General features: G+C 32.3%; 1 protein-coding gene across 1 annotated transcript in view; it reads left to right on the forward strand.

The window, feature by feature from the left end:
• Nucleotides 1–21,642, forward strand: part of Magu (SPARC related modular calcium binding-like protein magu) — a 54,306-nt gene that overhangs the window by 8,074 nt on the left and 24,590 nt on the right. The window contains exon 2 of the mRNA XM_070306760.1: nt 4,411–4,570. Within this exon, the coding sequence (XP_070162861.1) occupies nt 4,411–4,570 (160 nt within the window). The remainder of the gene's footprint in view (nt 1–4,410; nt 4,571–21,642) is intronic.

Here is a 21,642-nt window from a genome sequence, read left to right on the forward strand (position 1 = left end):
TTTTTACATTGTTTATCTCAGCTGGTAAGGCATTATATACATTTACTCCTTTATACAATATACTCTTTTTGTGCACTTGTAGTTCATAGTTCTACGAAATTGTATTGCAATGTCCTCAACTAACAGCGTTGCACAATCAAAGATAGGGAGAGAGAGATTGATTTGTCTGATCTTTACTAACTTCCTCAGCTACATGCAGTACAAATTTTCAATCCAGTCTTCGCGTATGTATGATTTATTATCTTCATATCTAATGGTGTATTCTCTTCCTTTTGTAGTTGTTTTATTCCCGGATAGCCAAGAATGTTAAAATCACATTTTGCCAAAGCTTTGCGACAAGGTGTGCTTTAATTTTGACATCAATTGTCTAGCAAATATTTGTTTTGTTTTGGTTTGTCAAAAAGTTTGAAGCAAATTGATGTCAAAATTTTTCGTCCCACGATGCTGTAAATGTGTAAATAATAGAAAAAGACTTAAATTTTACGCGAGAGAAGAACACGTGTGATGCTATTCACGATGTAATACAAACTTTACATCAATTAGTAGCAAATCTTGTTATACACGCTATAATAGCAAATTTACGACAAAAACAGAGCAAACCTTATTGTACACAATATGTTAACATATTTACGAAAAGAACAGAGCAAAGTATACTCTGGCACAACGAGATACAAAATTCACGCAAATAACAGAGCGAATCTTACCATGCATGGCATGACAACGAATGTACAATTTTACTTTATTACAAACTTTACAAAAATATAATATTCAGCCGATAATTCGTTTGTTCATCGTTATGCGACGCGCTATATGCATCCATCTCGTATTTTATTTTTAATCATTAGAAGTATATAAAGCTTGCAAAAAGCAGCTGGTAGAAAATTAAAAATATAATTATTTTTATCAGTTTTTAATTACTGATACAATCCCAAACATAGAGAATTCAGATATTGGACTGATTGTTTTTCTTAGATCAGGCAGATAAATGTCTGAAAAAGTTTAAATCATCCGTTTATTGTTTACTTAAAATGCAAACATATATATATATATATATATAAAATTTATATATTTATCATATTTTTTTTATGAATTTATTTTCAATTATTCGTATATTATCATCATTTCATAATTATAATAAATGTCACCTAAGACTCTTGTCTGCGCCGTCGCATATTCTTAAACGACGCGTCAGAAAACATGATGGATTACTTCACAAAAAATATTCCTCTCTGCGAGATTTATCGTTCCTCAGAGTTTGTCGCAGAGTTTCTGAATCACCCCGTACAGAAAATTATCACAAATTCGCTATCATGCCGTACACGGCAAGGTTTGCCCTATTCTTGCCACAAATTTACTGTCATCCCGTGCACGGCGAGGTTTGCTCTATTATTTGCGTAAACTGTGCATCACACTATTGCGACAAGCCTTGCCAGCAAAAGCTAAGCTTTTTGCGGACACACCTTGTCACAATTTTGCTGTAAACTTTGCGCAAAATTTGCATCATTTTGCTTGTTGGGTTGTTAATATCCTTCTATTTAGCTGACTCTCCTCTTTTCCTTCTGTATCACCCTTTTAAATGTCGGACATTCCGGATCAAGAGCGTCATGCTCATCATTTATTTTCAAGTTGTATGTTTGAATTTTTAGGTATATTTTCATGTGCTGCAAACTCGTGCAGCAGAGAGGTCACGTGATCGAAATGCATGAATCAGACCGTCATCACTCATTCGTCCATTTCGATCACGTGATGTTTCTGCTGCACGAGTTTGCAACACATGAAATTGTATCTTTAAACATACAATTTACACATCTTTTCTTACTCGCTGTGCATTCATTTACTTTATGATTATCTGTACATTTGTGGCATATTTCATTTCGTATATAATTTTTTGCAGTATGATAATAACCTTAGCATTTAAAATATCTTGTAACATTAATATTGTATGATTGAATACAAGGCATTTTTTCTATTCTACGTTTAGTTTTTCTTTACTCAACATTAATTCATGTGTTTCTTCATCTGCTTCAATTATTAAAGAATTTTTTTTCATTCTCCTTCTTCCGGATTGACCATTATCATTTCTCCTCTCTTTAACTATTCTCTTCACTATTCGCATATGAAATCCTGCATTTACTGCAATTTTACTCTGCTTTTTGATTGTAGGGGAAAGTAGAGTAAAATCGGATACTTTTTTGGATTTGTCTTCCTACAAAAAATCTGAGAATAAAAAAAATTTTGCCGACCATTAGTAGTCTTTAGTGAACCTTAAACTATAAGAAAATAAGGCTAGTTGCTGAAAAAAAATTTTGTCCTATCGGTAGGGTCAAACCGGGCACACATTTGATAATATGCAAAACATCGTGTATTTACAAAATCTAGATTTACTTTAATCAAAATACGATATAAAGATATATTTTATTGACAAAAATTACAAATAAAGATATTCTCTTGTTCGACATTGCTGCAGGACCTCCTTTAACTTTTTAACTGTAGGGATCTTAAAAAGCTGTTTTTAAGTTTCTTTTTCTGAGCGTTAGTTTTCGTTTCCAACTGTTTTTTGTAGGAACACAAAGTCGGGATAAGTTCTTTCTCTTCTCATTATATGAAATGTATAAATGCTCGGTTTTGTCCCAACACAAGGAAAGTAACAAATACGGCGATTGTATATTCCAGCGTACAAAGTGCTGATCAAAACTAATATGATATATTCTCTAATATGTACAGAATGCAATACTGCTCTTACCGAAACATATATTCTATATAGAAAAAATACATGACAACTCAATTCTTGCCTCGATATTTTTTTAGAGCTAAAAACTTTGAACTTCTAATAAAAAGAAATACCGTGTGCACAGGGACACAGTTTTGTTTTAAAATAATGATAGCACCAATCTACAACTAAAAATACAAGTTAGCTATAGACAGCAGCATTTATTATGAAAAATCAGGGGTACCCGGTTTGACCCGCCTATCTGGTTTTATTCAACTTTCTCCTATCTATTAAATTATCATCATCCAATTTGATTTCTTCTGATAATTACTGATAATTACTTGACCGAAATCGCTACCAAACATCAGTGTAGACGATTAGCTAGTTTTGTTTTCATTTCCACACATCAGTACTTTTTCATCCACTTTTAATGTCTATCTCGAAACCTTGAGATTTGTTAAAGAGATTTATTAAAAATAAATTTCAAATTGAGATAATTTTAATTATCATGACATCGATCAAGGAAAGTTTTGCATTATGCATAACTTTGCATTATGCATAATTATTTAGTTTTGAGGGGAATAGATATCATTAAATTTACAAAAAAATGGATATGATAAATCGCTTGTGACAAATTATTCGACAAATATAAATAAATATATTGTTTAATACTAATTTCTACATTTACGAAAAAAACGAAAGACAAAGTTGCAAAACAATTTGATTACTAAGATCAACATAGTAATAAAAAAAGTTGTTCTTATTTTTGTTAAAAAATCTCTCCCTATTTTGTTATTTATAAAAAATTTTTTAAATCGGAAATTAAAAAAGAATTGATTTTTCTACCACCATTTTGTCAATAAATTTTTTTGTTTTTGTTTCAAAGATTTAATTAAAGAAATAATTAAAGAAGAAAATGCTGGAAATCTTGCGTATAGTGAGTTGGAACATCACAAAATCGACAAAAAGCATTTTTTATTACTCTATATATCTTATTGTTAGCAAACAAATTTTTTTACTACTTCTAGTATCTAATTTTTTTATCCATATAAAAATTAGTAAATTTATTTATATTTGATGAGTAATTTATTTCAAATGATTTATCGTATTTGTATTTTTTAAGGATTTAAAAATATCCACTCATCTTAATAAATATTAATTTTCTATGTATGCATTATCCGCGATTGGCTTTTATTTGCCCAAGGAATTTACATTATAATATTTTTAAATATAAAAGGGTTATTCTCTTTCTCTTTTTCTCTTACAATTAGAGCACTAGATATTAAGCTATTTAATGGAAATGTCAAACAAAAATAAAGATACTTTTGTAGTATAATATGAATCCAAATTATAAATCGAATTCGATCGTTTTACATTTTACGATAATCCATATATAATATTTCAATTAAGCAACTCGCTTATAATTCATCTCCTTGTTCCATATACATGATTTGGCACGAAATTTATGATCGTGTTTCTTGATTTTTTAAATATTTCTACAAAAATAACAAATGTGCCTGTGTTTTCCTAATTGTGAATAGTTTATTTGATAAATAGCTTATATATTGAGCGAAAAAATATATTTTGTATGTGTCTATTTATATATTATACATCAATTTTCTACATGTATTTTATTTGTCATCGCAAATTGGAAATTATAAGCGAGTGTCATCTAATATATTCGATTTTTTTTATTATAGGAAGAATGTAGGAAAAGAATAGCTGAATGCACAATGAATGGTGGTGGGAGCACACCTGTATGTGGAAGTGACGGAATTACATATTCCAATCAATGTCAGATTATTTCTAAACAATGTCAAGGCGTATCTATTCTTATCAAACATACTGGGCCTTGTCCAGGTTAGTATTATTAATATAATAAATAAAATATCAATGTTGATAAACGAAAAAACGAAATATTCATGATTATGCCAAACTTGCAATTTATAGATATTAGCAGACGCAGAATAGAGTCTAAACATTTGAAAAAATGATCAAACTTTAAAATTTAATTAGATTCTTAAGCATTTTTTGTTGATTAAAAATTTGTTCAATTTTTATTGTTTTTTTTTCAATTTTCATGTTTTAATTATTTAAAGTAATATGTTGATTAAAGATAAAAAATTAAAATATAATATAGTAGAAATATAGCAAATATAATAATATAAACAGGGTGTTTATAAAAAAACTTCAAGTTCCAAACGCAATTTTATACATAACAAATATAAAATGCCATTTAAACGTCATAACTCAAAATTTTTTTGGCGTTTAGTAGATTTCAAGGCAAAACTTCCGGAAACGTCGATGTTCCGATTTAGGTCAAATTTTGAAAATAGGTTAAAAAAAAAAGTAAAAATGCATAAAAGGTCACACCTCACCGATTTTATCGGCATTTAGGTATGTTGTAGGGGAAGATGTTCTGAGTAATTCCCCGAAAAATCAAATAGAGGATGGCATTTGTTCAGGAGATATAACAAATCAAGGTTTGATAGTAAAGTTTGTGTACATCATAATGATCTGATACTTTTAATTAAAAAAGTCTGTTTACGACTTTTACGCATGGACAAGGGAGGGGCGAAGTCCTTCTCTCTGCACCATTCATCCCCCCCCCCCCCAAAAAAATTATAACCCAATCTAACCTTTCTCCGAAAAATGATGCATTATTTAGATTTAGAGTATATAATTCTTAAATACCTCCAAGTTTCCAGGCAATGACCTACATCAGTAATTAACTTATGATATATGAAAAAAATTAGCTTAATTTTCATAATATGCATTTTTCATAATGTGTTTTTTTTATAAGTAAGTGATTGATAAAAAGTTAATAACAACGTCAATATAAGCGAAAATGATTAGAATTTGCAAGTTCGGAAGGTACAGAAAAATTGCTCCATTTTTGTTTGGATTTACTCCACCTTTAAAAACTAATTATCTATAGTATTTATTAAGAAAAAAATAAATAATTGCTTTATGTATTTTATGGGAAAATATTTAGCGCTTGCGCACAATTTCTTGACATCCCGTAAAATGTATAAAGCAATTATTTATTTTTTTCTTAATAAATACTGCAGATAATTAGTTTTTAAAGGTGGAGCAATTTTTTTTGTATCTTGAGAACCTACAAATTCTAATGATTTTTGCTTATATTGACGTTTACATTGTTATTAATTTTATCATTTATTTATAAGAAAAGTAAAATAGAGCATTATGAAAAATGCATATTATGAAAGAGCAAATTAAATTGATTTTTTTCACATATCGTATGTTTAATTACTGTGTAGGTCGCTGGCTGGGAGCTTGGAAGTTTCTTAAATGGTGCTAAAAACTTACAAGTTAGATTGTGTTAGGTTAGAATTTTGGAGGGGTGTGGATGTAGAAGGAGGATCACAACTCCTTCCCTGTCACGCGTTCGATAAAGAAGATAAAAAATTGAGGATTTTATACTTGCGTGTTTATTATGTGCGTGCGTGTGTGTATATATGTGTATGTGAGACAGACTTTTGTTAGGTTTAGATTGAGTCTATTTATATCTATTGTAAAGGAAAATATTGTAAAGGAGAAGGCTGCCACCCGAGCCAGTTTTCGGGTCCGTCGATTTCGACGATTGCGAATTTTCTTCGCTCGCGATTTTTGTTTCTTAATAATAATAATTTCTATTAAGAAATCAACGCAAGAATTAATGATAATTTAACATAATATAACATAATTTAACATAATATTATGGTTAATGATGATGATCTGGATGGTCAGGAGAAGGAAAAGAAATATAAAAATAATTCGACTTACTGCTTGTGAATAACGGGGAAGACGTGAAATTTCATAAGACTGCTGAACCCCCCTGCTACTCCCCCGCCCATGCATTTACTTAAATACTTAAACATACGGTAATTATTTAGTATAGCGGACCGAGCAATGACATTGACTTTGACATATCTTGTCAAGGGCATAATTCTGAGTAACTTTTCCTTATAACTTAATCGGCGGCCTTTTATAATTTTTGAGATATTTAAAGTTAAAGTTAGATTTAAAATGAAAATTTGGTTTGGATTGTATAACGTAACTCGCGAACCAAATTTTAGTTTTAAATCAGAAATAGGTTTGGGTTAGATTATATCTTCCGGAAGTGAAGTCCTCCCATAGGGGTGGCGGAACCCACTGTGTCCACATATACACTTTCCCATCCACACTTTTCCCCTACACAACAATTGTGGGATGATCCTCGCTTTGCGTTGTAAAGTATATGCGTAGACACAGTGGGTTTCACCCTCTCTTCAGGGGACTCCATTCCCGGAAGATATAACCTAATCCAAACCTATTTCTCATTTAAAACTAAAACTTTGGTTTGAGTTAGGTTATATCTTCCGGAAGTGGAGCCCCCTCGGGCGGAACCCACTGTGCCCCATAATGTGTCCCGTGTGTTATGTGAAGACCTCGTTTCGTATTCAAATCAGGGTCCTGATGCGGATGGATCTCGCTTTTTGCGTGGAAATTACAAACCCATGTAAAAATTACGTTTTGTTTTTCAAATTTTATTTGTTAGTAATTTTTTAATAAACAATGACTGCCGATAAGTTATAAGGAAAAATTACTCAGGATTATGTTCTTGACAACATATATGGTATCAAGATAATCGTCATTAGAGCTGGGTCCGCTATACTAAATAATTACCTTTAATTGTTAATAACTTTTTAATAAATAACGAGCGACGGCAAAAATGTCTTGGATGTTAATCAGGGTCATAACTTCGACAACAAATGTTAAGGTTAAGGTCATTGGAGGTAAGTCCCCTAATATGCATATTTACCCAATAATGTTTAAACTGACAATTGTTGGCAACATAACAGTAATCTCACAAAGAATTGGATATCTGGATTTATATATACATTGCAGTTATATCCTATGCGTGCACAAAAGTATTTGGCTCTACATAATTATATTTATATTTATAGGATGTCCGACAAGTAAATGACCAACCAAAAGATAAAGGTAGATCGGGTGAAACTGAAAAGAAAAATCCTGCATCATTTTGCGATTAATAATTAATCATAATAATGATTGAGAAATTAATTAGAAAAGATCGACCATTCGCGCGAGGATAAACACACAGCGAAAAGAGATAACCCAAAAGTAGGCACACGACAAAACTTTGGGAGAAGCATTCTACAAATGACAACAGTTATGTACGAGCAGTACATAACGATAGATTCTCGCGTCTTAGCAACTACATATCAATGCTGCCCATATCAAGCCGTCCTTTCTCACCGCGCAGTTATACTCGCGCGAATTGACCATCTTTTTCAATTAATTTCTCAACAATTATTACGAAAATTGCAAAATGATACAGGATTTCCCTTTTCAATTTGACCCAATCTATCTCCACCTTTCGGTTGGTCATTTACTTATCGGATATACCCTGTACACACACACACGCACGCACGCACGCAAGCACGCACGCACGCACGCACGCACGCACGCACGCACAAAAGGTGTCCAGAATCAATCGCATCACCTGTCGTGTACAGGTAGAACAGGTGAAACCGAGAAGAAAATCATTTCTCCTCCAATTTCTCAACAATTACTGACTTAATAAGCTTCCTTGAGAAAAACCTGTTTAAATCTACATATAGGACTTCATCTACTTTCCAAAATCTATACTTAGGGATATGAAACCAAATATATATATGTCAAAATATTTTAGAGTTTATACATATATATTACACGCGCGCGCGCGCACACCACACACGCCCGCATCCGCACCCGCACCCGCACCTGCACCCGCACCCGCACTCGCACCCGCACCCGCACCCGCACCCGCACCCGCACCCGCACCCGCACCCGCACCCGCACCCGCACCCGCACCCGCACCCGCACCCGCACCCGCACCCGCACCCGCACCCGCACCCGCACTCGCACCCGCACCCGCACCCGCACCCGCACCCGCACCCGCACCCGCACCCGCACTTCACCCACACCCACAGCCACACCCACAGCCACACCCACAGCCACAGCCACACCCACATCCACACCCACAGCCACACCCACATCCACACCGACACGCACGCATGCACGCATGCACGCACGCACGCACGCACGCATGAACACGGACGCGGACACGGACACACACACGGACACAGACATACATATACACACACATTCCTCTTTTAGGGAATACAGATATTAAACTGATCCCTTTCTAAAAAAGACGTAAAACCTCGAACTCGAATATATCGAAGCGTTGAAGCCTTTTTTCCGATGCTGAGTGGTTATATCGCTTATACGCTGCGACTCATAGAGGATGCTTTGTGAGTGAAATAAAAAGATAAAGAAGCAATATGCTATTTTCTAATTTATACACTTTTTTTATTTTTATATAATCGTTATAGATTATACATTTATGTTATAGATTATACATTTTCAGAAATATAAAAACTCATTTAAGAAACACTTAATTAACTTTATTAACAAAAAGATAGCATGATAAACATTGATAAACAGTTTAAAAGAATGGAGCTGACAGTAATGCATTCTAACGATTTGATAGCTGTCTCAATTCTAATATTCCGTTGTTGACCAAAACACCTTCGTTCTGGAAATCATCTTCACTTTTAGCGCAATTAGCAGTATAATATCGTTGCACGGAAACATAATACAGGATTTTCACATTTTTTTCAGTTTCCTCTTTCTTCTTCTATTGTTCTAAAAGTGACTTTTTATTGCAATCTTCAAGTAAGAGAGGGGTAAGTTTTCCGTGGACCCTTCGTCCTATAAAAAGGACTTCTCAAGCCTCTGTCTTGGCATTCGCTCAAAAAACTCCCCGGAAAATCACAGATCAAAAACCGTGAGTGAGACAGTCTTCATTCAAGAGAGTTCTCTTCTCTTTCCAAAATCTGTCTTTTTGTGTTATTTTCTTCTCCTCTCTTCTCTTTATATTGTCATCACTCCATTAAACTTTTCTTTTAACACAAACAAAAATACGCAAGAATATCTACTTAAAATAAAAGTTAATAAAATATAATCATTATTATTTTTTTTTTAAATTAAAGTCCGTAAACTTTTGTAATGCAATTCATTATAATTATCAGGCTTTAATTAATACCAGAATTTATTTGTATTAATTTCTTTTCTAAAAGAATTTTATTTAAGCACTATTGATTCTATATTAACGGAAGGACTTAACTGTAAATGTTTTTCGCATGGTTTCTTAATCTCGCAGAGCTTAGAATAACATCACCACGGTTGTTTCTTTGCTTGCAATAACATGAAGCGAAACTATGGCTCGAATTTTCTGCCTGGCAAATAATCTCGTATAAAAACTCACTTAAGAAACATTTAATTAACTTTATTATAAGAAAAGATAACACGAGAAACATTGATTAACATTGTAAAAGCACGGAGCTGTCAATAATGCGCTCGAACGATTTAATAGCTTACTCAATTTTAATATGCCGTTGTTATGCCACTTTTTCACGTTGTCCTAGAGTCTTAACTTTTAGCGCAATGAGAGGTATAATATTCTTGCACGGAAGTATAATACGTAGTTTTCCCTTAGCATTTCTTTTTCAATTTCTCCTTCTTGTTTTATTGTTCTAAAAGAGAGAGAGAGAAAGAGAGAGACATAGAGAGAGAGTGAGAGAAAGAGTGAAAGAGAAGAGAGAGAGAGTGTTCTCCTTCATCTTTTATATTTTTCTTTTTCTTCTTTCTCTTTGTTTACTTGTTTCATGTTTCTTCAAAAAACATCCAATTATTATTCTTCCGGAAAGGATAATAATATTTTTTTTAATAACTTTTAGACAATGCCTATGCATTTTTTGAATATCTCTCGAATATGTTTTATTTGATGAATTTTTTCCTAATGCTATTGATACAGCGATGTTAGGTCCGGCTACTTTGTAACTTTTTTAAATATTATATTATTTTTGGTCAGATTAGGATATCTCTTTTTAATGTAGTTTCGTTCAGATAATGTTAGATCGTTATAAAAACGTGTTGCAAAGCACAAACTATCATATATATGAAGCTTAATAACATCGTAATAAATACAGTGCCAATGAATGCCGGCTTGATTATCTCCAATAATCTGAACATCCGGGGTAAAGATCGGATCAATTCAATGTAAACCATTAATAAATAGTACATCAATACGACGAAATTGTTTGTTATTATCTTCATAATTTCATTTTTAATAAATCTGCGTTTTTGTGCTCACACGCGGAAAGTGTAATGAACAATGTCGGAATGCCACATTGTCTGATCATATTAAATAAATATTTTTTCTTATTTTTCCAATACGAAGGTGACGATCGCACTTGTTTCAAAAATTTATATCCACTGTTATGACGAATGGAATCGTTCAAAAATTTCGGATTTTTAATTCTTAACGCAGTTAAGTTATCATTTCTTTTTACCCTTCTTAAGCAAATATTTATGTTTGATATTACTGACATTTCCGATTTCTGTTTAGCCATAAATAAAATTCTTGTAGATTGACATGATCTTCTATCTCTGTGCCTGCATTCAAATTTAATTCATTGCGAATACGTCAATTTATTTTTCTTGTCTAAAATTTCTCCTCTAAAAATTTTTGGAAAGCATAATTCAACGATATTTTCCGTTAAGTGCCAAGAGACTGAATATTTATCTTGTCCTAGAACTATGATTTTAATATTTTCAGATATTTTCTGATTCCTATCGATAATAAGAATTTCATCAATTGGTTTAAAATAATCTGATTCTTCTGAATCTGACTTATTGTCGTGCTTTTTTACATCATACGGATTTTTTATATTATTGAAACTATCGCATTTATCATTATTATCGACAATAGCTTCAAATTCAGCATTGAAGTTCTTATTAGATTTTTTTAAAAATTTATCAATATTTATATTGTTTTTTTATATACAAAGGTATCTTTTGTAAGTATTCTAAAGCTTCATAAATTTTTGCTGGTTTTATGATTTCGTACATGTAATCAGATTTGTGCTCCATGTGTCTTTTCAACTTTATTTGAATAGTCGACATTTAATCAAAACTTTTAGGTAAAACATTTACCATTTCATTAATTTCAACTGAAATATTAACTATACTTCCTTTCAATGATAATTAAGGATTAATGGCATACGGTTGCAATGCTTTTATTTGCATGAATGGAATATACGGTGACACTATTCGTTCTTCAACTGCAGTCAAGTTTGTTACAACTTTTGACACATTTGAAAATTTTAAATCTGCATTTGATGCTGTTTTTAGAACATCATTTCCTAATAAAATATATTTTTTACATGTCTTGCAGACATATTTCGATGAGTTATTAACAATTTTGTTAATAAATCTATTAACCATCATTGTGTCACTGAATTTATTTCTTATTTTGGTAATATTAAAACGTTTTACCGATTTTAAGAAAAACAAATTTTCATAACACACATACTATATCTGGTCCCAGTTTTCTATTTTATAAAAATTTCATTATCAATACATTATAATAATATTCTTCATCTTTTATGCCACTATTTATCTTGTTATGAACAGAATTAATATATTTTTCTCGATATCTAAAAAAATTGTTCATTCTAAATAATTTCTTATATTCAATGTTGCTTTTTCTTTCATTTGCGTTGAAATTAGAATTTTTACAAACGTATAAAATTCTAATCCTCTGTTTTTAATTTGTTCACCAAAAATTTTAAATGTGGGATGCGAAAGTTTACAAATAGCTTCTAATTTTAAAATATTTAATCTTTTATTTTACTGTGGTGGGGAGGGGGTCAATTGGACAAAATGATTAAATTCTTTGATCTAAAAAAGACCAATAAACAAACAAACTTAACAAAGTTAGCATCATACCAATCCTTGACTCTATTTGGTCATATTTGAAGATTTGTTTGATTCATAAGTTTGAGAGGATTTGTTACGACTCTAATTAGGATCTCGTAAAGTGTGGCTTAGTATGTAGCATATGTATGTATACATATATATACAGTGTGGCCCACATAAAATGTTACAAGCTAATAACTCTAAAAATATTTGTTAAATCAAAAAATTGTTCATGAAAAAGTTTCATGTTTTCGAGGGGCCTTTCTAACTACGTAAATATGAAATTGCTTCCTCTCTAAAGGGGGAGGGGGATAATTTTAAAATTTTTAACGAAACCCCTCATTTTTTAGTGTATATTTTTATCTCGAGAGCTTTTCAAAACACTATAATAAAGTATTTTTTCATTAAGTACTTTTTGAGTTATTTTATATTTTAATTTGACATATTTTGATATAAAAATTAAAATATCTTGTAAAATATTAGTTTTCGATAATCTTACCGTAATACTTTTATGTTATGCGCAGAGCGTTTTGCTCATTACATGTACACAGTTCACGTTTGTGTGCGTATCCCCTCTATACGTTATGGCAGCGGGCAGCGTCTCGAAACTGGTATCACTGGTGGGGGGGATGCGTCGTTTAATGACAACGGTTTCTGTAGTTTTTGTATCGGCCGCATATATCGCTAGTTATAAAGAATGTTGTTTTAAACCCCGCTTTGAATTTGAACGATGCTTTTAATAGCTTGTACGACCATTAACAGCAGTGAATAGTGAAAATAAAACGTGCCATTAACAAAAGTGAATAAAATTTTTGTTGTTTGAAAAATGACAAAACGTGTATAGTGTCGTCTCTACATTCCGTGATGGCAGCGACGTATCCCCTTTACACGCTATGGTAGCGGGTAGCGTCTCGAAACTGGCATCAGTGCCCACCATGGGAGTTTCCAGATCTGTATGTACGACCGTGGTATGAGTATTAGAGAGAGATAGCGTGAAGTATGGCGCAACTGTATACTAAGGAGTCTGCATCGGTGTGAGAGAAAAATAGCGCAATGGGTCTGTATGAGTGTTGGAGAAAAATAGCACGAGGTACGACGTCCGCGAGTAGGGAAAAGGATAAAGGAAAGAAAGCGTAGAGAAAAATTGTAAAAGAAATAATACACAATCAATTTTTTTCAAAAATTTGATTCGCTATTTTGGATCCTCCATTTTCAATTTTGAAATTTTAACACGTGATTTGTGATGAGTGACTAGGCAAACGTATACATATCGACTTTCATGAAGTCAGTTCTTTATACCTAAACTGACAATGAACTAAATTGGCCGCAAAGTTTAGTTCAGAGTTTATCTTTTCCTCTTCACATTGAAAAAAGAATGCAGCCAATTCAGTTCAGTTCAGATATAAAGAATGGACCCACAATTAGAATAATTTCTTTAAAAAATTTAGTAACGGACAATTGGAGAGAGATGTATAATTAGGGGACACTGCAATAGATGATGTTTCTTATGTTTCGACCACTTTTGTCCAGGAAAATCTTTCTTGTTCGAGATTTCTGGCAATTTTATCATAAAGCATAAGTCTTCAGCTTCATTTTGAGCTGTCACTGTTTTCTGGAGCACATTCCTATCGAAAGATATAACTTACATAAAAGTATCAAAAACACCTATTTTAACACCTCTAACTGAGATTTTCTCAAAAACTTATCGTAACACGCCATTTTTATGACCAGATTTGTAATTAGCGCTGAAAACTTTACTAGGAATGACTTAAGGCAAAAAAGGTCTCATTTTCTTGACCAATGTTATTTATTAAAGGTTCTGAAACAGTTAGAAAAGATAGGTTGCTGAAGATGTAAGGGAGTGATTTTAATTAAGTCCGGAATAAAATATTGATAGAGCAAACTTTATATGGGAATTAATTTAATCTTCTTTTAATATGTACGCAATATTTTATTCTATAAAGTATATATCACGCAACTACAAGGCTGAAGCAAAAAGTGTGTGAGAGTATCTAGAATCTAGCAATCAACCAAGAGGTTGATAGTTAATTCTAATCATAGGTGACGTTATTGTAATCTGGCGCTCAATTTAAACATAAATCAAACAAATGTATAATACTTTTTTTGTAATGGCCACATAGAATTGTGTGTGCTATACATTTTCTCTACTTCTGGCAGAATTACTATTGTTTCTTGTTACAGGGCTCTTGCTGGGCCGAGAATCGGAACTGCAGATTGGAGATCCTTCTTTATTCCAGAATAAGATTATTATTGGAAGTGACTTTAATGCCCACCACCGAAGTGGGAGAGATTATAAAAATTGTCCGGTAGGGAGAGAGAAGTAGTCTTTTGGAAGATCTGCTTGATTCTAGCCTGATCTATGTAAGCTTGGGTAGCTCTACGTTCTGCAAATCGGTAAATATTGACAGAATCATGTATAGACCTAACCTTCTCTAATCCTTGTATGTGTATGAATCTAGAATGTTCAGTCGGTGTAGATATGTAGGAACTTCCCCACTTCCCTATCACAATAGCATGGTTTTTCCAGAGTGTACCTTGTATTTATTATTTAATCGAGTTTCTAAAGTGTACTCAAATAAAACAAACTAGTCTCTTTTCCAAACAAACGTCGAAGAATTTATATTTAATGATCAATTTTCCAAAAAACTTTTTTGATGCTACTTTCAGACTTAATGGATACACGAATATTATTCTGGACTCAGACAAGAAATGCTACTTCGGACAAATGACACTCTGAGAAAGTCTATGCTAAATTCCTTTGAAAATGTCTTTCTCCTTACCCATGATGGAATAACAATTGTAACAAATTAATTCAAATAAAATAAGTACTTTGAAAGAAGTATTTAGAAAGAATTATTTAGAAATTTTAGTTTTATCTTTATTTTAATTAAATCTTTTAAACAATGTCAAACTTGAAAATTTGAGAAAAACTAAGTTTCAAATTGAGAAAATGTTATAAACTTGAAAAATGTTAAATTTTCGGGGCTAATAAGAGCCAGACGTAGTATGATAGTGCTTTAATTTCAAACCTTATTTTTTCTCTAAAACTGATTAATTGTGCATAGGGAACACGAATTTTTTTTGGTCCTATACCAAATATAAATAAATTTTAAATAGAGATTTAATTTTAATAATCCATCTTATCTCTTTAAAGAAGCGTAGGCAAAATATCGATACTATTCTCATCTACGCTAAACAATTAATTTTCTTTAAAACTAACGTACTACCTTTCTGCGTCTGATTCTTAATAGTCCGCGAAATTTAAAATTAGTGTTTTATACTTTATTAATCGCTTATATGTTTAAAAAATGTAAAGTAAAAACTTGCTCAGGTTTAAGAAAAATTAAAAAGAACTCATTTTATATCTTCCATGAATGATTAAGAAAATACATTTATTCTACTAAAATATGGAACACTAAAGATTTCAAAAATAGGTGGAACTTTCATGAAACGACAAATATGTACAGTACCCAAAACAAACTAAACGAAAAAAAGAAAGAAACTTAATTTTGGAATTGTATCCACTATGGGTTATTACTGAACCTTGATCCTAAGTATTCACTCATTTGATTCTTTCCTAAAAATTTCTTTTTCGATATATAACTTAGAATTTGTTATTAATAATTTAAAGATTAAATCTAGTCCAAGTATCGACGGACTTGATTATAAAATCTTTTGTTCACTTCCTCAATCAGATCAGGCTTTAATTATAACCGATCTTTTAAATATTTTTTTCAAAGTAGAGAAGGTTCCTAATATGTTTTATTCCAAAAACAGATCAAGAAAAAATGAGGCCAATATCCTTAGCTATATGCACATATAAATACCTTAAAAGTCTAACCTGTAATCGTCTAAATTGGGCCAAGTATCATCATATCATCTTTAATTCTTAGTATTACTTCATAGAAGTAAATCCTGTATATACATAATTTAATGATCTTATATATATTATTATATTTAATGCATTTAAAGCAGCACTAAATTCCTACAATATCATATCTTATATGATCAACGCCTACATATATTCTCATTAAATTAAAATTTCTTCGAAATATCCTTAAGTTTATACATATATATTACACGTACGTACGCACGCACGCACGCACACACACAAACACACATACACACACGCACCCAATAATGTTTAAATTGACAATTGTTGGCAATATGATAGTAACCTCACAAAGAATTGGCTATCTGGATTTATATATTGCAGTTACATCCTATGCGTGCACAAAAGTATTTAGCTCAACATAATTATATTTATATATATAGGATGTCCGACAAGTAAATGATCAACCGAAAAGTAAAGGTAGATCGGGTGAAACTGAAAAGAAAAATCCTGTATCATTTTGCGATTTTGGTAATAATTATTGAGAAATTAATTAGAAAAGATCGACCAATTCGTGAATATAAGCGCGCAGCGAGAAGAGACAACTCAAAAGTAGGCGCGTGACAAAGTTTTGGGAGGAGTGCTTTACAAATGACAATAGTTATGTACGAGCGGGTACATAACGATGGATTCTCGCGCTTAGTAACCAAATATCAATGCCATCCATATCAGGCCATCCTTGTTCATCGCGCGGCAATACTTGCGCGAATTGGTCAATGTTTTAAAATTAATTTCTCAATAATTATTATGAAAATCGCAAAATGGTACAGGACTCTTCTTTTCAATTTGACCCAATCTACCTTCACCTTTTGGTTGGTCACTTACTTGTCGGATACCCTTTGTGTGCGCGTGCGTGCGTGCGTGCGTGCGTGCGTGTGTGTGTGTGTGTGTGTGTGTGTGTGTGTAGTATATATGTATAAACTTAAGGATATTTCGATACATATATATATTTGGTTTCATATTCTTAAGTATACTATAGATTTTGAAAAGTAGATGAAGTTCTATAGATTTAAACAGGTCTTTCTCAAGGAAGCCTATTAAGTCCCATTCTATACACTATTTATGTATTAGGTTTAAATAACGTAGAAGACATAATCTGTAAAATTCTTTAATATGCTGACGATGTCGCAATTTTCTCTTCATTACGCTTGATTCTAGACAAATTGAATTAGTAGAAGATGTTATCTACAAGGCCAAAATAATACTCGAAAATTTATAATCAGAGTTATTCACGATTAAGACCAAATTCTGTATGTTTTTGTATGAAAACAGACTAAATGAGAACTTAAATATTATTCTTCCTTAGTGATTCATGCATTTTTATATCTCTAAAGATAACATTTTTTGGAATTAATTTTACATTTCTACTTTAAATTGGACTCTATAACTTCAACATATTTGGAATGTCTACCGAAATCCTCTAAAAACCATTAAATATATAAGAGATACCTGATGGGAAAGTTAATCTACTGATCCTTCTGACTAAATTATATTTCTTTGATTTGCTCCAGAATTGAGTATGAAGGCTTCCCTTTTCACGGACTATTTAAACAGATCACTTTAACACTAACAATAAACCGTAATTTAAAGCTTTCAGATTAGTTTTTAGGTACAGAAACTTTATTCCTACTAATATTATCTTAGCACGATTTAAAGAAACTTCTTTAATATCTACCATATAAACTATATATGGAAGAACTTTCTTTCAAAAACCTTTAAATATAATCAACAATTTTTTGTAGTTGGAAGTTGGAAGATGACAAATATATTACTACGGCGTACACAAACTTCCTGATATCAGTTCATAACACCTAAAGAAAAGCATCAAAATTGTCAAACTTTTTGTTATATCTCCTAAACCAATGCCGTTCCCTACTTGATTTTTCGGGGAATTACTCAAAACAACTTCCCCTACAACATATCTAAATAACGATAAAATCGATGAGAGTGACCTTATGTGTATATTTATCATATTTGTTAAATCATCTTAGCTTAGTGGCCTCTTAACCAATCACAAGCTTTTCTGAGATTGGCCGTACACACACTATACACACGCTTACACACATCAGTACACGCATCTCATGCATAACCAATACAATATATAGTGTTTTATGTTTAATTCATTCTTGTCCAGAATATATAGGGTGGTATCCCTACCAAGAGCTTGCAGTTCAAAAATACTTAACACGTATTTTACTTATTCGGAAAAAAATAATTAACTAAAAAATAATAGATTTATCACTTTTCAAGTACAATTCTTTTTTATTTTTTGAGGATGTATAAAGTGGTTTTTCCGATTTTCTAAGGAATTAAAGCTTAAAAATTTGAGTGACAAATCCAAAAATTTTAAATGTAGGATGCGAAAGTTTACAAATAGCTTCTAATTTGAAAATATTTAATCTTTTATTTTACTGTGGTGGGGAGGGGGTCAATTGGACAAAGTGATTAAATTCTTTGATCTAAAAAAGACCAATAAACAAACAAACTTAACAAAGCTAGTATCATACCAATCCTTGACTCTATTTGGTCATATTTGAAGATTTGTTTGATTCATAAGTTTGATAGGATTTGTTACGACTCTTATTAAGATCTCGTAAAGTGCGGCTCAGTATACAGAGTGGCCCACATAAAGTGTTACAAGCTAATAACTCTAGCGTGAGCGAAAGGACCGTTTTTGGCGAGAGCAATTTCGAGAGTGTTGCGGCGAGGAGGATTCGATCGAAGGACGGACCCGGACGAGAGGACGTCGACGTCACCGACCCCGTGCAGCCACTCGGAGAGGAAGGGTTCCGATGAGGTTATCTTCCGCCATATTCGCCACCCGCGATCGCGTCCGGAATCGTTTCGTTCTGTCGTCGTCGCCGTGAATTCGTACTTTAGTATACGGGCTACGCCCGATTTTTTAGTGTAGATTTTCGCGTCACGGCCACGTCGTCAAGCGAGTCAAGCCCCGGAGCCTCGAGAGTATCGGTTTCCGCGGATCGAGACATTACCTCGCGTTTTAATAACCGTGTGTCGTTTCTCTGGAGATTTGGATTCCGCATATTGTAATTGCGTTGGTTCTCGCATGTTTAGCCTTTAAGTCTCGTTCATGTCGTGTGTTGGTCGTTTGAGTGTGAGTGTGAGTCGCGTCATTTCGTTATATTACTTTAGTATTTCTTTTGCGAATCTCTGCGTTTAGACTTTGAGGGCACATTCGGTGCGACTTTCATTCGCGATTATATCGCGAATTGAGGGAGTGTGAATCGCGTAACTTCGAAGTGTGAAGTTGGCGATATAGATTCACGTTTCGAAATAGTGAGCGTATTTTGTAAGCGTTTTCTCGCGACTCTCGCGAATTGATGCGTGAAAGATCGTATCTGGCGTCCAAGTTCGATTTTCGCGATTATCTCTCGGATATCATCACGGTAGGCGCGGAACTCCTAACATCCCGTTCTCACTCTTTGTCAGCGACTATCCGATGTCTTCCATTCGGCGAATTAGCTTCTCTTTGTCGGCGCAACGTACATCCGCGCGACGAGAAGATTGAAACGATTGACGCGTCTATCGTTCGGCCGCGAGACGGAGATAAAAGTCGTCACAAGTCATAAGGATCATATAAAGCTTGCAAAGATCAATTGGCAGAAGGTATAAAATGTAATTATTTCGATCAGTTCAATTTCTGATGTAATTCCAACATAGGGAATTCAGATATTGGACTGATTGTTTAGAAATCGTGCAGATAAATGTTCGAAAAGTCAAAATCATTCGTTTATTGTCTATTTAAGATTAAAATAGAGTTCTAATATCTATATAAATAAAATTTTGTATTTTGTGAATTAAATTATTTAAATTAAATTATTTTATTATTTATTTAATTATATATTATCAAATGTTTTTGTCATATAATGTATATACATATATATAAAGTAATATTTGTAACTGCAAACTTTAGAAAGCATATATATGTTAAAATGAAAAATATCTATATACACTATATTATTATAAATACATATTTATGTAATGTTTCTGCACCTTCTTGTGTTGTATGGGTTAAATGTATATTCAAAAACATTTAAAAATTATGATGTAACATTCATATAACAAAATTATATAAATATCAAATCAGTAGCAATAACATGTTATATCTTAATTTTATTACAGTTATGTTCTTAATGTATCAATAATATAATATTATATAACTGTTACAATTAACTATATAACTGTTATATAACATTGTTGCTTCCTTGAGTGGGAAATTACAAGGAATGAGTGTATTACATGTTACAATCTTGTAATATTACTTGTTATATTCGGTTACACTGAGTTATGTAACCGTTATAACATAGTTATAAAAATGTGTTTGCTGGGTATTTACCTTTAAATTTATCTATAATATCCCAGTCAGCCAGGTCTGTTCTAACAGATATTGCCAAGTGCTTGCTACAAATTATTGTCAGCAAAAAGGCTACAAATTTGGTACAAGAGTTGTTATTACCGATTAAGCTGGCAGATTGCGGGCAAGAATCAAGCAAAGCTTGCTAACATAACTACACAGCAAATTGGCGGCAGAAACCGAGCAAAGCTTGCTGACATGACTGACACCAGATTGTCGGCAAAAACTGAGCAGGATCTAGAGTGCGCAATCTGATGGCAAATTGGCAGCAAAAACCAAACAAAATCTGCAGCTTATTACAAAGTATTATAAAATAGTTCAGTCGCTTATCGCTATGCGGCGCGTTATTCATTATCTATACTCGTATTCAAATTCTTATCATGAGTGTATATAAAGCCTACAAAATGCTAATAATATTATAATATATATACTTCTATCAGTTCAATTTTTGACACAATTCTTATACAGGAAATTCAGATATTGAATTGATTTTTTGCAAATCGGACAGATAAATAGTTCAATTTTCACTTATTCAAACAATTTCTGTCCAAAAAGATCTTTAATTTTATAAATGAAGTTATTTGAATTTATCTATATGTTTTAACATATTAATATATGATTTTATATAATGTCTAATTATCTAATGGTCATTTTATGACCAAAACTTATCATCATTTTGTTACTTAGGGTTAAGGCTTTAAATCTATTTAAATATATACTTTTATATGAATGGCCAAAAGCTGCAGAATTTGTTCGGTTTTTGCTGACAATCTGCTATCAGATTGTCTTGCACAGATTTTGCTCGATTTTTGCCATCAATTTGATGGCAAG

The sequence above is a fragment of the Polyergus mexicanus genome, unplaced genomic scaffold, assembly GCF_030449975.1.
Source record: "Polyergus mexicanus isolate NDT 795.1 unplaced genomic scaffold, iyPolMexi1.0 SCAF_14, whole genome shotgun sequence".
Classification (NCBI taxonomy): Eukaryota; Metazoa; Arthropoda; class Insecta; order Hymenoptera; family Formicidae; genus Polyergus; species Polyergus mexicanus.